Source organism: Cavia porcellus, unplaced genomic scaffold (assembly GCF_034190915.1).
Source record: "Cavia porcellus strain 051 isolate PalLab524CR breed Dunkin Hartley unplaced genomic scaffold, mCavPor4.1 scaffold_18, whole genome shotgun sequence".
NCBI classification, from domain to species: domain Eukaryota; kingdom Metazoa; phylum Chordata; class Mammalia; order Rodentia; family Caviidae; genus Cavia; species Cavia porcellus.
In genome coordinates, this window is record NW_026947501.1 from 44,224,834 (window position 1) to 44,243,008 (window position 18,175).

Genomic DNA, 18,175 nt, shown 5'->3' on the forward strand with positions numbered 1-18,175 from the left:
TAGGGCTCATTGGTGCAGTATTTGGAGAGCAGCAGGGGAACATGTTCAATCACAAGGCGTCTCCAAGCCCACATTCGTCTCCTCAAAGGGACTCCTCCACGGCATCTCCTCTGCATCTCTGAATGGAACTAAGTTCTGTGGGACCTGTCACCTCCACCTGGGAATGCATGAGGACACTTACTGTTGATTCATTCACAGCTGGCCACATTAAGGGTTGTGGCTCTTGCTCTCTGGCTCACTCTGCTTCATTGCTGACCCAGAGGCCTTCAGAAAGTTCATCATGCTCATGTACATTACAAATCACAAAGTAAAGCAGGAAATCCTGAGTAACAGCCAGATAGGGAAGTCATGGCTCACTGTGCACAGGGCCCCTAAGCCATGTGAGCTTAGAGAGATGAGCAGAGAGCTCCCTACCTTAGTGGCTCCTTTTGGGAAAGCATCACTTCTACAGTCCTAGTGTTCTAGGACAAGGCCTCAGTGGTTTGTTTAATGTGGAGTTGTTCGCCATCTAGTGGAGGATCTTTACCATAGCAACCTATTCATTTCTGCAACCAAAGGCCTAGACTGAACATTTTCACCTCTATTCATAAAACTGATCCTATCAATTACCAGGGAAGACTCTATAGAAAATCAAATGATTCAACTTAACAATTCATCCTGCTGGGGGCTGGGGATTTATCTCAGTGGCATAAGCGCCTGCCTTGCAAGCAGGCAGTCGTGAGTTCGATCCCTGGTACCGATAAAAAGGAAAAAGACAAAATAATAATAATAATAATAATAATAATAATAATAATTCATCCTGCTAAAAAGAACAAACACCAACAGTTAACCTAGAGTTGTAAAAAGATAATGGTTATAGGACAGTGATCCTGACATGTAAAACCCACATGATATGACAAAGATTTAGTTTTGGTAAAGATCAGGGGCCCACGAAGATTTGCAAGATATATCTGTAGACTAAAGAATCCTGGCACAGATGTACAAGGCCACCGCATCCTTCCTATCCCAAAGCCCCTTCCAGAGCAGCCTGTGAGAACCCAGCAGCTCCCCTGCTCACATACCTAGTGGTTTGGTGAGTGGCTGCAACTGTGGCAGCTGAGATGTCAGAAGGCCTCGGGAGTACTGGTCTCCTGCAAATCACTCTTCAGCTCTCTGCACAGTGTGGAAGAGGGTCCTAGGAATTCAAAGCCAGGAGAGCTTTCAAGCTAGAAACAACTGGAGAGGTTTTGGAGTAGGATCACAAATCAAGGCTGAGGTCAGGCTTTTTGTGCAGAGACCAGCCAGCTCTGGCCCTGTACTATGGGGACACAGTGGGGGTCAGGGCTCTGCCCAAGGTACTGCCTCACATAGGACCTAAGGAAGGAATGTTGTGGACACCTCTGACTATTAAACCAAAATGAAAGTCCCATAGAACACAGAGGCCATCAGAGAACAGGACATCAGTGCTGGGTCGGGCTCTTCAGACTGTGCTCAGAATGACCAGAGGCCAAGAAGGTCAGCAAATGCCCCATTCTCAGAGTCTCAACTCACTCAGCATTTGTTCTGCTTAGAGAGAATAAGGCGTACATTTCACAAATAGAAGCCTACATCGTTTCACTGATGTGTGCATGTAATACATTAACTAATAGTTTAATGTGATAGCTTTATTACTTGATATAATAATAAGTTTTATTATCATTTCTGAGCATAACAGAGAATGGCAGGGGAGCAGGTGTAAAACCACAGCCTCCCCTGCCTGGCTTCCCCTCTTCTATGGGCAGCACCAGTGCATCTCATCTGCATCTCTGAATAGGGTCAGATTTTGTGGACTCTGCTTCCCTCATCCCATGTGGGACTCAGGAACATTGCCTCAGTGCACACCCATAGTTTAGAGTGTGAGAATCTCCCAGGAAAGCACAACATAGCCATGTGTATTATCAATCGCAAAGCAAAATAGGAAATATTAAGAAACTGGTAGATAGCAAAAAAGCAGGTCACTGTCCTTAGAGATCCTATGGCCAACGAGTCTAGAATTGCAAAGAGAGATCCCTGCCTTAGTATCCCGTAATGGGAGAGCAACTCTTTTACAGTTCCAGGGTTTCTGGGATGAGGCCTCTGTGATTTGCTTACTGTGGGGATCATTTAGCATCTCACAGACTATTCGAAGCATAAAAACCATGTTGGTTTGAATAGAGAAATGCTCTCAGATAATCCTCATTGCACAAAGTTCTCAGATATATGCACATATTGAAAGGAGTTTCAAAAATAACAGCACTGTTATAGAAGAGGACGGAATCCTTAGATTTATTGTGACAGCTCACATCTTGAAATAAATATTAATTCGGTAGAGAGAGAAAGTAAAGCAAAAACATAAGGGAATCATAACATAACATAGAAATAACAAAGAAATATCTAGTGTTACCATGCCTATGGGATTAAATTTTGGAAGTCTTTGTTCAGTCTATAACACTACAAGGAACAGAGGAAATTGAAACAGTGATGACCAAAATAATTTTCTAAAATGATATAAATGTATATATTTGTGTTGAACAGTACACCAGCAATGAGTCACATATTTCCACTCAGTCCTGGAACTGTATGTAGTATAACTGAGGAACTGTGCTTCTCATTTTAACTGAGGTTTATCTACCAAGGTAGATGGAACGTGAACTGTTGTTTAAAGCACAATTGTTGACAGAGCCAAGTTAAGGCACAAAGAGCACATTGCTGAATCTTCGGAAAATTTCCTGGATTCTGCTGATGCAATAAAAGTAGTGGAGCCCATTTCTCTTATAGTCACTGAAAGGGAAGCTGGGCCGTGGAGCCCACAATGGTGTCACTGGAGTGTAAAGGCAGGAACAAAACACACGTGAACCCCTCAGTGAATGATGTCCCACACCAGGGTCTTCCCAGCAAGAGCTATGTTGGCTGATCAAATGGACAGTGCACAGTGAACACGGTCTCAACCTCAGACTCCGGGGTCCTATGGGACCTGTCACAGAGGCCTCTCCACATCCTGCTGTCTCTCCTGGACCCAGAGCACCAGGACCCAGAGAGCCCAGCTCCAGGTCTACAGCTCAGTGCTGCACATGCTTCAGGTTGATCTTTGTTTGATACAGTGACTGCATTCTGCTGAGAGCTTGTGACAGGCAGGGGATTTGGAGAACAAGCAGAGCAGCAGCAAGGGGTGCACAGCAGGGCCTCCAGGTTCTGAACAGAGGGCAAACTGTGTGATCCGTGCAAGAGAGCCAGGACCACATGTCTGCTGGAATATAGCACAGTATTATTCACCCTTAAGAGAGTAAAATCACCCATGGGTATGATTCTTGTATTGCTCGATAATTTTTGTGTTGTCCACATATTTTTTTCAGTAAACAGTGGATTCAGTGGAATCTCCTGGTATACGCAGCTCCCAAGATTGAACAAATCCCTGACTTCTGCAGGTTGAGTTCATTCACGTGGCCATGGCATGCAGAGCACACAGCGAGTGATCACAGAGACCTCCGCTGGTCACCGTGGATAAACAGTCTCACATCTCCAGACACTGCATCATGTGCTTGAATTCTTTGCTATTTAACAAATTCAGGCTGTGTTTTAATTAATTTCTTTTAAACAGATATTCTGTACTCCACTGTGGCTGTTATGAATGAAGCTAGTTTGATTGGTGTGACACAAGATGCTGTGTGAACTGCTCATTTTGAGGACCTTACTCAGAGGTCTGGGGAGGCAGCTGCTGGGTCTCACAGAAATTTCTAAGCCCTTCCCAAACTACTATGCTAAGAGGTAATAAGTTCTTCATTTTCATCAGGAATTGATAGTTTAGTTGTTGCAGTACTTGTTTCTTTCTTTGTTTAAGATTTCCATTTATTAATATTTGACAGTAAAGAAAATAGACAGATTTCAATAACCTATTTATTATGGTTTACAAGTTAGCATTCTCCGGTCATGTATTTGTGTTTGACATATTTTAGATCTTATCTTTGTTAATACAGACTTTTGAAAGGGCAAAAGGTAATATAAAAAAAAATGAAGCATTACTGCAATCATTACTGGGGCTAAATAAGAACATCATATCCCTGGGATGAGGAAGCAGGAAGTGGTGTACACAGAGGAGATGCATTCTATGGCTGATTTTGAGATTTTAATGCAAAATAATTGTGCAGCCTTAAAGACAGTGGTTGACATCACTTCCACTGCAACCATCTTGTTTGGAAAATAAACATCCTACTGGGGACTCTCAAGTCTGCCACCTCCATTGTGTTCCCAAGATTTGACCCTGGTGTTCACACTAAGCTAAGTCACTGTTTTTATGGGAGGTATTTAAGTTCCACAGGTGTGAAAATCAAATGCCAAGATGGGACAGTAAGTAGAGGAGGTATGTTTCAGCATGAAATGAAACAGGCTCTTTTCTTGACAATGCGCAAGACCAAAGGGAGCCTGCTGGGACTCTCCTGAGCAGTAGAGAAAGAGCCCAGGTTAGGTTCAGTGAAATAGTGCGTAATTCTAAGTGATACAAACAAAAGCACTCCTAGATCTAAATTTCCACCTGAAAATCCAGATGAAAGTAGGGTAAAAGATTATGAAAACTCCTTCCCATATTTCAAGAATTATTTAGACTCTTAGTCCAAGCAAATCTATATATTTCTGGTGACTTGAGACACAAAATCAGTACATTGCCAATTTCCACTCCAAAATTATCACTAAGCCAATATATTCCAATAAACATAGACTCTAAAAAGGAAATCTTGTAATTAGCCAGATGTGTTATTTAATATTTTTAATTATTGTGTTTCCTAATACAGTGTATTCTGAGGTTACCATTCAATAATCTTCCATAGTGTAAAAGCAAGATTTTGTCATTCTGGATAAGGAAAAACTACAGAAATGGTAAACACAAATGACTTATAGGAAATGGGGTGAAAGAGAATGAATGGGGAAATTCTTAAGAGCAGAGGCTTTTTAGAGCAGTGAAACAACATTGCATCAGGCCAAAATGCTGCCTGTGTGTTATCACACACTTGTTTATCCTGATGAAATATACAGCATCAAAAGTGAAGGAGAGAAAGAAGAAAGGAAAGGATTCTACGTATATAGGTGTACATATGTATGCATCTGTGTGTGCATGTCTACAACATAGGCAGCTACAGTATTGATCTCTGTTACTTCATCCAAAGAACAGTTTGTGCTTTCATTGTTTGATTATTCATCTTTTCTGTGCCTAGATCTTGTAACCTGAACAACTGCTTCTAAGATAACAATATGCAATATATTTATTAGTGTTAATTTCCTACAATTTTTTTTGAAATTCTGTATCCCTTTTTTCTGTTTTAAAGTAAAAAATTATAACAAAATGTAAACTTTCAAGTAAACTACAGGCTTTGCATGTTTATGAATCTTGGTATTTGCAAAAAATTGTAATTGTATGTTGATGATAGACTGCATAGCCACCTGAACAGAGTTGTGAGGGTTACCACTGTATTGTAAATTTTTCAATGGCCTTAATGCACTTTAAATTTTGAAGCAAGTCTTTACAAACTCTTTCTCAGAATGCATACAAGGGCTTCTCCGCTGCTGTCTGAATAAAAAGTGATGCCATAACCAACACTGCTCAGAGGGACTCATCTGTGTGCTTCACTAAAGCAGGACAGGCACTGTGATGTCTATTCTGCTAGAGCTGAGGAATAGGAATAGAAAAGAGAGTTAGAGTACAGATAATTCTGTGCCATTCTTCTAAAGCCTCCCAGGGAACTTGCAGGCCTGGCAGGGTCAGAGAACTGCTCTCAGCTGTTGGACACAGCAGGGCTGACACCTGGGGTGGCAGCCCAGCCTCACACTTCTGCTTTCCTTGCTGGTTTTATTATGGCTTGTATCACCACGGGAGGAGTATCATAACCTTGTAGACAGTCATAATTCACAACATCTTCAGGCTCAAGGCTGTTGATGGTGAGAATGTAATCTACCCCAGATTCACTGCCACTGAACCTCAATGGGACCCCGGATTCCAAACTGTTTCCTGCATAGATCAGCCATTTAGGAACTTTCCCTGGTTTCTGTTGGAAGCAGTACAAAAGGTAGCCAATGTCTTCACTGGCCTTGCAAGTGATGGTGACTGTGTCTTCCACAGAAATAGGCAAGGAAGACGGAATCTGAGTCATTTGGATGTCACATCTGGCACCTGAGATTAGAAGCATAACAAATATCAACATGATCTTAGTAAAACAGGACCTCCCTGCAGACACAGGCCCCTCTGGCCAGGGAATTCTAAATAAACTAAATTACAAGATCAATTTTTTCTTACCTCGGAGCCAGAGCAGCAAAAGCCACATAAGCTGAGCAGAGTCCCTCATGTCCATGTTGTATCCTGACTGGGACACTTAGATCTGGTGTGAGAAACTCTAAGAAATCCTAAGCAGGGCTATGCTCTGGGCACATGCAAATCAGCAGAGTTAGGCATGGCTGGGCACAACTGCAGGTGTAGCTGATCTCAGCACTGGCCTACAGCTCTCTGGGATTCAATGGCCACAGATGCTCATATATCCTTCAGAGAAGGTGTTTTTCTCATGAGCCACAGGGCAGAATCTGACTGCCCTCCCATAAATACAGTGAACTACCATCCTCTTTATGGTTCACAATGCACCTCGCATTTCTGAATAGAGATGGGGTCTGTAAGTTCTGTCCCCCTGTCTCTCATTCCCCAGGTCACTTCATCCCTGTTTCACTCACGGCTGCCCACAGTCAGAGCTGGGCACCTTGCTCTCTTGCCCACCCTTTCGCATTGCTTACCCACAATTCGGACTCTAAGAATCCTCCTGAGAGAGGGATGATAGGAGCATTACTAATCACAGAGGAAAATGGGAAATACGAGGAACCGGTAGATGGGGAGGACACGGCTCTTTGTGCCCAGAGGCCTCCAAATTCACAGATGAGCAGCACTGAGTTTCTCTTTCTTCAGCCCCTCAATACCATTGCACTGAAATCAGAAAGGGAACTTTCTTTGCAGGCAAAGTACAATTCCCTGGGTGATCCTACACCTCGTTCTATTGCAATGCTTCAGTCAACCTGAACCCCGACACTTTAACCTTAACAGCTTTCGAAAACTGGGTTTACACTCCTAATAAAGGGTCTACAAACATTATTTTCACCAATAAAATAGTGAGTGCTTTATCCTTCAGAATAAATGAAAAAGCATGTCTAATTTTTTAAAAGTATGCTGAAACTCCTCCAAAATCTAATAAGACAAACTAATAAAATGCACAAGTTAAAAGCCAAAAAGGTTATTGTCCTTTCCACATACTTTCCACAAAATGTTTTGCATACATTACTAAATTCTGCAACAAAATTAACCAAAATAATAACTTCATAAAATCTCTAGATTCACTGTCAATTCAGCCATTGTGTCTTATAAATTTAAAAAAAAAACAGTTAGGTAAATAGAGAATTTTTCTATGTTCCTCTTGTCAGAAACTTGATATAACTAAAGTTTCATTTTTTCGAAAGATATATATACAGAAAAATATATTTCATGTAATGAAATCCAATCAATCTACCAATGATGTACTTAATGAATGGGTAGTTTATATAATACTTAAAAAATCACAAAGTTCCTGCAACAGCAACAAAAATTTTGAGGAACAGAACTAGAATATGCATAAAATTCTATTCTAAGATTGTATAGGGAGTGAAGATAAAGCTCAACAATAGAGAATTTGCCTGGTATGCATAAGCGCCTCAGTCTGATTCCCAGCTTTGCCAACAAGGGTGAAGATTATCAAGGAATTTCAGTGAGACAATGTGTGCACTGTAGGAACAAAAATAAACTGAACATGCAAAAAAGAAGAGTCTAGAGAAAACACCCACAGGTAGTCATTTCTCCAATCATAGTAAAGTATAGTTTATGTGTGTGTTTTTCAATACATGGTGAGGAGCAATTGGAAAGGAAAATGAAATTAAGTACATATTGGGAAAATATTGAACCACATGGCATAAGAATAAAAATATGAATTAATAGGACCCATGGTCAACAGGTGTGAGTAGGGGAGCTTCAGGAGAAAGAGCAAGAGTGTGACTGTAGGCGGTAAAAGAAGGTAAACACATAACAGGACACAAACCCTCACTCACACAATCACTGGACAGAAATATGAATAAATTAAACTTCACTGAAAGTGGTGAAAGAAATCACAGAATCACAAATAAATGGAAAGTTACCCCCCTGTTCCTGGGTTGGAGGAATTAATGCTGCTAAAATGTTCAAAGCATCTAAAGTGGATTACAGATTCGATGAAATCCCCATAAAAATGACATTGAGAAAATTCCACTGGAATAACAAATTATTCTAAATATGCAGCACATTTTCCTGCTGTTCTTTTTGACCAATTTCCTCCTCACCCCATGGACTTTGTAAACTCAAGCCTATCTGTTGTCACTACATATTAGATTTGTCCTTTTCTAGAATTTTGTACACAAATATATCATCTATCTTCTATTCCCTACTCCTTTCCTATTTTACACAACACAGTTGCTTGTTAGTTCAAGTCATGCTATTCATGTACAAATAATGGGATCCTCTGCTTTTCTGAGTACTATGTAATGGATGGAGATGTCATAACGTATTGCTTTATGGAGACTGAGGTAAGTTTCCTGTCAGGCTATTATGAATGAGTCTAGTTTGGATGGTTTTAGGCAAAATGTGAGAGAACAGGTCTTTCCACGTATGTTATTCAAATGTTTGAAATTTCAGCTGTTGGATGTGACACTATGAAAACAGGTTTATAAGACTCTGCCAAACTATTATCCTAGGAAGTTATAAGGTAATCATTTCCAGCAGGAATTGAGGTGCATATCAGATGATCGTATTAGTAACTTTTTAAAAATTTTGGTTAGTTTATACCCAATAGTAACTAGATGAGGTAGAGGTCATGAAAGCATTTATTAATTACCATTCTCTACGCTTGGAATGTTTTAGAAGCCTGAGAGATAATCTTAATTAATACAGCCTATCGAAAAGGCAAAAATTAGTAAAGAAAACATTGGAGAGTGGGAATACCTGAAAACATCTTGCCAATGGATTCAAGAAGGAGGGAATGTGTTACACAGAGAGAATGCTCGCTACTGCTAAATGTGAGGTTTTTCTGGGAAAAAAATCAGTATGTGTTATAGTCAGGGGTTGTTCAGAGAACCATTAGAATCAAGATATGGAGTATATAATATTATTTTTTATAATGGTCACCCAGAGTTAACACAAGAAAATGCAGAAAAACTATCCACAACACTAAAGACATAGAATATTAGCCAAGGGCCTGAATCCCACAGCCATGTCCCACATGAGTCCCGATGAAGACCCAGAGCTCATGACAATGCCTCCCATGAGTCCCACTGGAGGTCTAAAGCCCACAAGGTCTCATGACAGTCTCTTTTACAGATCTGTGCTGGGAAGGCCCAAAGGTCAGCGATGGAAGCCAGGAAATCTATACCAGCTGTGCTGGTGGGTTGAGGGTTCTATGATGGAGCTGAGAAGTCACACTAACAACAAAGACCGGGTCTGTCCTAAAAAGTACCACAACCATCCCCAGCCAAAGAGAGGCCTCAGGCTCCTTGGACAACAAGCACAGTCGAGTATGTGCTGGAAAGCCAGCATGACCAGTTCATCCTGGAGACCAAAGGGCACACATCTTCCTCCCCAGGCCAGGAAGCAATGCTCAATGTGAAGACCAGACCTTCTAGAGGAGAACCAATGGCTCAAACAGAAACTCATAGGTGAACCCACAATGCATCAATGCCTCAACCCAATAGCTTCTCGTTCTCCACGGCTCTATGCTGGCAAATTTTCTCAGGTGGAACATCTATGCTCAGCGCCATGTTGATATAATCCAGCTGGCATGAAGTTGACCACCAATTCTTAATCCATAACAGTATGTTACTTGAAGACTGTGTTCCTACAATGGCTGCAACCTTCTCTGCTGTTGCCATCTTGATTGGAAAACTAGAAAACATTCTAGTGGCCCTATGATAACCAGGCCACACCATAATATTTACCTAAGAATGAAGTCTATTTTTCCCCCGGGGCTGAAAGGCTGTTTTGATGGAAGGTATTCAGTGCCACAACCTAAAAGTCACATATGAAGATGTGGAAATAAGAACAGAAGATACTTATCTTTGGGAAAAATTGAAGCCACTGCTTTCTTTCTTCATTTCTAAGAAAAAGATCAACACGAGCAAGTGGGAACTCCTTGACTGGTGGAGAAAGACACAGCTGGGTTCAGTGAAACAGTGAAAGGCGCTGAATGATGTAAAAAGAACAGTGAGAGTCTCAGGGTCCACCTGTAAATGCAATTGGTTGTATGAGCACCAGATTTATAACAAAATTATATCAATAAAATAACTTAAAGAAAAAAGAGTTTAGAACCCCCACTGCTTATTTTAAAATTACAATAGACTCTTAACATAAGTCCAAACAATCAGTATCCATGTGGTGACCTCTGAGACACACTCAGTACTATGAAAGCACCTCAGTATTGCACAGTACAGGATCTAACACACTTGCTATGCAAGATATTTGTGATAATCATAGAAGCTATAAAGGGAGTCTTGGTAGTAACAAAATGTATTATTGATTATTTTTATTTCTGTGTTACATAGCAGTATATTTTGACATTGGTTTTTGAAAATCTTCCATAATGTAAACACCAGGATATTATCTTTCTAGGAAAGGGAATGCTATAGACATGGGGAGACATGGTTCACTTACAGAAAACGGAGGAAAAAGAAGCTGCATAGGTACAAGACAGTGGTATTATGACAACACTACGTCATAAAACATTTTGGACATGTGGCATTACATCTGTGTCATGTGCTGAAATATTTACTGTCAAGAGTCAAAATTATTGTGGACTGGGAAATTTGAGTTTGAACTTATCATGATGAGTTGCAACACAGTTGAATTTATGGTGATAATCTACTTTGCAGATGTAGGGACAGAGGCATGAAATACACCTCTGCACTTTAACCTTCGTTGTGAATACACGTCTCTAAATGGAGGACCTGAAGAGGCATATCTGCAGCCATTATTAATATCCTAAAATCTTATTTCATTGTTCTATACTGTTTATAATGTTTTACTTTGTTTGATTTTATTCCATTTTGTTTTATTTACTTCATTACGTCTGATGCTATGGGAAGTTACTTTGAACATAGCTATACATATGTATATATGTTAGCCTCTGTTGATTTCTATTACCTTGTTTTGTAGTGCAATATGGATTTAACTGTATTGTTTTGCTTAAAATTATTTTGTTGTACTTTGGTTTTAGTCTCTTTAAAATAAAAAACAAAATTAATTAATAAATGTATAACAGTGATAAAAGATTTTAAAAGTTATTGCTTGGAACCCAAAGAAGAGCTTCACTGATGCCAAGTGAATAGAAAATGATGGCATACTCCACATTACTTCATTAAATCAGGGTCTTTCATTAAATCAGGGGTGAGAAACAGAAAAGGAGTTAGCGGAGGGAGGAGCTTCCTTGGATACTTCTACCAAATCCTTCCAGGGACCTTCAAAGTCCAGATGCATTTGAGAACTTGGTCTGCAGCTGGAGACACAAAGAGGAACAACAGAAGCAGCACTGCCCCACACTTCTGCTTCCCTGGGAGGTTTATGTCATGGCTTGTATCACTGTGGGAGGGGAACTATCATACTGTAGACAGTAGTAAGTTGCAAAATCTTCAGGCTGCAGGCTGCTGATGGTGAGAGTGAAATCTGTCCCAGAACCACTGCCACTGAACCTCGATGGGACTCCAGATGCCAATCTGTTTGCATAGTAGATCAGGAGTTTAGGAGCTTGCCCTGGTTTCTGCTGATACCAGCTTAAGTAACTGCTAACACTCTGACTGGCCTGACAACTGATCTTGACTGTGTCTCCCACAGATGCAGATGCAGATGCAGGCTGTGTCAACTGGATATCACATCTGGCACCTGAAATGGGAAACTTAACAAATATCAACATAGGTATTCAAGATAAATCAGGCCCACACTGCAATGCCAGGCAACTATGAACCTTCAGAACTAAGTAAATTCCTGGTGCTGCCCTTTCTTACCTGATATCCAGAGCACCAAGAGGCCCAGAAAGTGAGTGGGGACCCTCATGTCCATGCTGTGTCCTGACTGGGACTGAAGCTGCACAGGATGAGACCAGAAGCCTGTGAATAAGTCCACAAGTAGCTGGCTGGGATCTTGGGACATGCAAATTAGCAGGGTTGGAAGGGGTTTGGCCCAGGTGCGGGTTGGCTCATCTCAGCACAGGCTCAGTGTCCCCTGGGACCCTGTCCACAACAGGGCAGCACAGATGTGCCTACAGAGCACCTGTTTCTCCCTTGGGCCACAGGACAGAATCAGGCTGCTCTCCCATGAGTAGAGTGCACTGCTGCTCTCACGTAACAGAACACGCCTTGCTTGAGGACCAGGGTTCTATGTTATGATCCCTTTGAGAAAGAAGAATGAAGAGAAACACATGGGCTACTTCAAACAAAGTAAAAAATGAGAATGCAAGACAAGAACAGAGCAGAATCTCTGAACTCTGTGAAATTCTCTGGGTCTGTCTATTCACCATAACACAATGACTAAGAGGGCAGGGAAGGACCTGACCAATGCTGCTGTCCAGCCCCAGGCTTCCATAGCACTCACAGAAGCATGTTTCAGCTTGTCTTCAACCAAGCGCAGTTCTAAGTCCCAGCCAGATTCTTGCGTTCGATGTTCATTGCAGGATAAGTGAGAATCATCTAAGAAACAATGTGAGCATCAAGACATATAAAGTGGTAAACAGATATCTGGGGATCAGAATATTTCTGAGCCAAAGGTTCTGGAAAACAGCAGGGAAAAGGTCTGTAGTAACAACCCCTCTCCCCACACCTTGCCCTCCTCGTAGGGACTCCTCCAGTGTTTCTCCCCTGCATCTCTGACTGCAATCGAGATCTACAGCCTCTGTCACCTCCACCTCAGAATACACCAGGCCACTTCACTCTTGTTTCACTCATGGCTGGCCACACTCAGAGTTGTGGCCCTAGCTTTCTCACCCATCCTGTTTCATTGCTGACCACGAGGCCTCCTGGGTAGTTCACTATAGTCAGGTGAATACCAGTCACAGATTGAAACACGAAATAGTAATGAACTGGCACATGGGGAAGACACAGCCCGTTGTGCACAACAGCCCCAGCCATGTGAGCTTAGAGAGCTGGGCAGAGAGCTCCCTGCCTTAGTGGCTCCCTCACAGGAAAGCATCACTCTTTGTTTAATGTGCGGTTGTTCGCCATCTACTGGAAGATCTTTAACACAGCAACCTGTACATTTTGATACTCTCAGGCCTTGACTGAATCTTTTCAATTGTATTTCTGAAGCTGATTGTATTCTATTACGTATGAGATAAGATGATATAGAAATTTAAATGATTCCTCTTAATAAATCATCCTACTACTGAGGACAAAAGACTAACAGTTCACCTAGAAATCTAAAGTGATAATGGTAATAAGACTGTGAACATGACATGTGTAACCCTCATGATCGGACAAAGATTTAGTTTTGGCAATGCCCATGAGCCCCTGAAGACCCTGCAGGAAATGTTTGTGAAGAATCACACTATAGATCTGTAAGGCCAGCCCATCCTTCCTGTCCCAGAACCCCTGCCAGAGCAGCCTCTGGGAACCCAGCAGCTCCCTAGCTCACACTCTCAGTGGTTGGTGACTGGCTGCAACTGTGGCAGCTGAGATGTGAGAAGGTCTCAGTGCTGGGTTCCCGCAAGCCACTCTCTAGCTCTCTCTTCCCAGTCTCTACACAGGGCATGAGGAAGGGATCACAGCTAGCACTGGAGCCCAGGCATATTTCTGCTTCCACCAACACTTACTTCCTTTAAGGGCCTCCAGCATCTCTGGATTAATGTATCACACAGTGTTACATCTCTCAGGAAACCATTGCTCTCACTTTTCATTGAAAGCAATGAACTTAAATGCTAGTAACATAATATGGACACAGCAGTTCTAGATTTATTTGAGCTTCATTGATGGTACATTGATGACTCTGCTACTGCAGGTGGTGTTCCCAATATCACGAATATTCACTCATTCCAGAAATCTTCTAAGAGCATCTATGTTGTCCAAACTAAACAAGAGGTGATAATATATAAAGGTCACAATAGACAATTTTCACAATAGCAAATACATTGATACAGACATTTGTGTTCAAAATAAATATGGTGATATTGTATTCTGGTTTGTCCCTTATGTTTGACATTTTTAAATGTTGGTTCATTAAGGCTATATAGTTTGTTTAATCAGATACATAGATTGATACCATTTAGTTTGTTCACCAGGATATTTTATGTTTCAGTGGCAATTATACTTTTATGTGTAATGCTACAAGTATTTCCAATTTTACATAGCCAGTTACTATTTACTTTGTTGCATTTAGTTAGATCTTTGTCACTGAGGTAATGAATATTTACCTTCAAACACTATATAAACTAGAAGTACATTTGTTTAATATTTATTGGTTATTCTGAGGACCTCTAAAGTAATAAGCATGATTATAAATACATTGGTGTAAGGAAGAAAATTTCTGAGTCATAGATCAGGAAACACCTCCTGAGTTAATTGCTGAAATCAGTATTTAATAGAGTAGTTAATGCAGAGAAAACAAAGTAACCTCACACTTCCTCATTTCCTCACTGCAGGAAAACTCTTTGTTAGCATCCTATTTCCCTCTCTTCTCCTGTATCTTCTTTATAATCACCATTAACCTGTAATTCACAGACAATGCTGGGATTAGGGGTTGAACAGAGAAATGTTGTCAGGTAACCTCTTCCCACCCATCTCTAAGGGATGGCATTGTAAACTACTTTTATAATACAGTTAGAGTACTAGAGAGGTGACTCGCTAGATTTATTCAGACAGATGTATTATCACATCATCTTCTGAGAGCTCACAAGAAAGCAGCCATTCAGAATAGCAAACACTTTGCTCCACACACTGAAGGTTAATTTCAAGATAGAAAATAAAAAAAAACCTTAATTTTATTCAGGTGTAACTTTACTTCTTAGAATTTTTATATCATGAGTTTCTATCCTTTGGATAATTAGCAATTAACACCTGTATAATTTGGTTCATTTATAATTACATTCAACTATCTATAGTGACAGGTATTTTTTAATTTTTTCTTAAATTTTTAAGTCTTACGTGTTTTATTCCTTCAAGTACAGCTTCATACCTGAGGTAACATATAGTTCCCCTAAAAGACTGTGAACAAAATGAACTAACTGTGCAATATTTCCATATGTATTAGGTATTCTCAGATTATTCCCTAAGGTAATAAACACAAATACATTGTTTCACTGTGTTACAGCTCAGGAAAAACCTCGCAAATTTACATTTGACACAGTAGCTAACACTGCTAAGGTGAAAAAGGTAATCTCCTCCTTCCTCCTCAATCCAAGAACACTCACAACTGGCATAATGTTATTTTCCTCCCTTCTGCTTCCTCTTTTCCTCCTCACTTTCTCCTGGTCCCAGTCAGCCAACTGCCCAATTATGGATTTGAATAAAGGTCATCAGATAATCCTCACCCCACACGAACCTCAGTTATATTCAAAGAAAGAATGGAGTTAGAAAACCATAGCACTCTTACAGAAAAGGATTGGGTCCTGAGATTTATTTTGGCAGGACTCATCGTGAAATAAAAATTAATTCAGTAGAAAGGGAAATTGAAGCAAAAACTACAGAGCCGAGGAAAGAATGATGTCATCAGGCTTACGGGATGCAGGTTAGGGAAGTTATGTCTCTGTATATAACAATATGAGTGACAAAGGAGATGTGAACAGTGAATATCAAAATAATTTTCTAAAATTATTTAAGTGTATCCACCCCTATTGATCAATAGTCTAGCCACGAGCAACATATTTCTATTCAGCCCTGGATCTATGTCTGGTTTAATTGTGGAATTATGCTTCTAATTTTAACTAAGTATTATCTATAAAGTACTTGGAGCATTTATCCTGTGTTTGAATCACAATTATAGACAGATTCAAGCCAAGGCATACACAGCACATTGCTGAGTCTTTGGAAACTTGCCTGGATTCTGCTGCTGCAAGGAAAGTGGTGGAGACCATTTCTCTTAAGAGACACTTAAAGGGAAGCTGGGCCCTAGAGCCTGCAATGCTCTCACGGGAGTTTAAAGGCCAGAACAAGACACATGTGAGCCCCTCAGTGAATGATATCCCAACAACGGAGTCTTCCCAGCAAGAGTGATGCTGGCTGATCAAGTGGACAGTGCACGTGGGGCACAGTGAACACAGTCTCAGCCTCAGACTCCTGGGTGCTATAGGTCCTGTCATGGAGGCCTCTCCAAACCCTGCTGTCTCACCTGGACCCAGAGCACCAGGACTCAGAGGGCCACAGCTCCAGGTCTGCAGCTCACTGCTGCACCTGATTCAGGTTGATCTTTGTCCAGAGACAGTAACCACATCCCGCTGAGAGATTGTGACAGGAAGGGACTTCGTAGAAGAAGCAGAGCACCAGCAAGGGTTGCACAGCAAGGCCTCCAGGTCTTGAACAGAGGACACAGAAGGGATAAAGAGAACCTTGTAAGTACAAAGAGGTGTTACTCAATATTTTTAATTATTGTATTTCTTAGTACAGCATATTCTGAGATTGTCTTTCAAAAACTTCTAAGTTATAAAGGCAAGATTTTGTCATTTTGGAAATGGGATGGTAAAATACAAATTACTGGCAGGAATTGGAGGAGAATGAACAGGGATAATTTTTAGGGTGGAGAATTTTATGGCAATGAAACAAAATTGCACAGTAGCAAACGCTGCGTGTGTGTTATTGCACATTTGTTTCCTCTTGTGAAATGTATAGCAGCAATAGTGAACCTTCATGCAAAGTACAGACTTTGCACACTTATGGATCTTAATGGTTTGTAACAAAATTGTCCTTGGTTGTTGATGATAGACTGCAGAGCCATGTGTACTGGGTAATCAGGGCCACCTCTGTATTTTAAACTTTTCCATGAACAAATCTACACTAAAAATTGAAGGAGATCTTTAAAAATCCTTGCTTAGAACACAGAAGGGCTTCTATGTTGCTGTCTGAATCCAAAATTATGCCATAATCCACACTGCTCAGAGGTGCTCATCTGTGGCCTTCACTTAATTAGGACAGGAGCTGGACTATCTGTGCTTTAGTAGCTAAAACAAGGAAAGAGAGTAAGGGTGTAGACGACAGGCTTGGTTCTTCTTCTAAAGCTTCAAAGGAGCATTCAAGCCTGGCTTGTTCAGAGAAATGCTCTCAGCAGTTGAGTACAGATGCAGTGGAGCTGAGCTGGGGCAGCCCAACCTCACACTTCTGCTTCCCTGGCTGGTGTGTCATGGCTTGTATCACTGTGGGAGGGGTACCATAAACATGTTGACAGTAATAGGTAGCAACATCTTCAGGCTGTAGGCTACTGATGGCAAGAGTGAAATCTGTCCCAAATACACTGCCACTGAAACTCAAAGGGACCCCAGATCCCAAACTGGTTGCATCATAGATCAGCAGTTGAGGATATTTCCCTGGTTTCTGTTGGTACCAGTTTAAAGCATTGATTATACCCTGACTTGCCTTACACTTGATGTTGACTGTGTCTCCCACAGATGCAGGCAAGGAGGATGCAGTCTGAGTCATCTGGATGTCACATCTGACACCTGGAAATCAGAAACAAGTATCAACACAACCATGGTAAAACAACACCTCCCTGTAGAACCAGGCAACTGTGACCAGGGAACTCTAACTAGACTAAATTACAAAATAAAATTTTTCTCACCTTGGAGCCAGAGCAGCAGGAGGCCCAGGAGCTGAGTGGAGCTCCTCATGTCCATGCTGTGTCTGGACCAGGACTGACTCCTGCACATGGTATGAGAACTTTGGGAAGAAATACTTTTGGGCATGTGCTGTGCTCTGTGTGCATGCAAATCAGCAGGGGCTGAGCAGGGTTGCACACAGCTGCTAGGCTGTGTCGTCTCATCAGTGGTCCATGGTTATCTGGGGTTACTTCCAGGCCAGGATGGCACCAATTTCCCTGAGAATGTGTTTCTCCCTTGGGCCACAGAGCAGAATCCAGCTGTTCTCCCATGACTAGAGTGAACCATGTTCTATTGTTGGATCACAACACCCTTTGCAC

At 41.2% G+C, this 18,175-nt stretch overlaps 1 long non-coding RNA gene and 2 gene segments (V, D, J or C); all 3 read right to left on the reverse strand.

Moving 5' to 3' along the window:
* Positions 1 to 5,807: 5,807 nt before the first annotated feature.
* Positions 5,808 to 6,332, reverse strand: LOC100716269 (immunoglobulin kappa variable 1-39-like). The segment is given in 2 exon segments: positions 5,808 to 6,154; positions 6,278 to 6,332. Coding segments are annotated over 2 exon segments (402 nt in total).
* A 5,280-nt stretch (positions 6,333 to 11,612) lies between these two features.
* Positions 11,613 to 12,219, reverse strand: LOC100715989 (immunoglobulin kappa variable 1-39-like). The segment is given in 2 exon segments: positions 11,613 to 11,947; positions 12,070 to 12,219. Coding segments are annotated over 2 exon segments (465 nt in total).
* Positions 12,220 to 13,894: 1,675 nt separating this feature from the next.
* LOC100715420 (uncharacterized) lies at positions 13,895 to 17,930 on the reverse strand. Its single transcript, XR_010040728.1, has 3 exons — positions 17,819 to 17,930; positions 16,379 to 17,699; positions 13,895 to 14,122 (listed from the first exon to the last, which is right to left on the reverse strand). It is a non-coding gene; the product is annotated as an uncharacterized LOC100715420 (long non-coding RNA).
* Between the last annotated feature and the right edge of the window lie 245 nt (positions 17,931 to 18,175).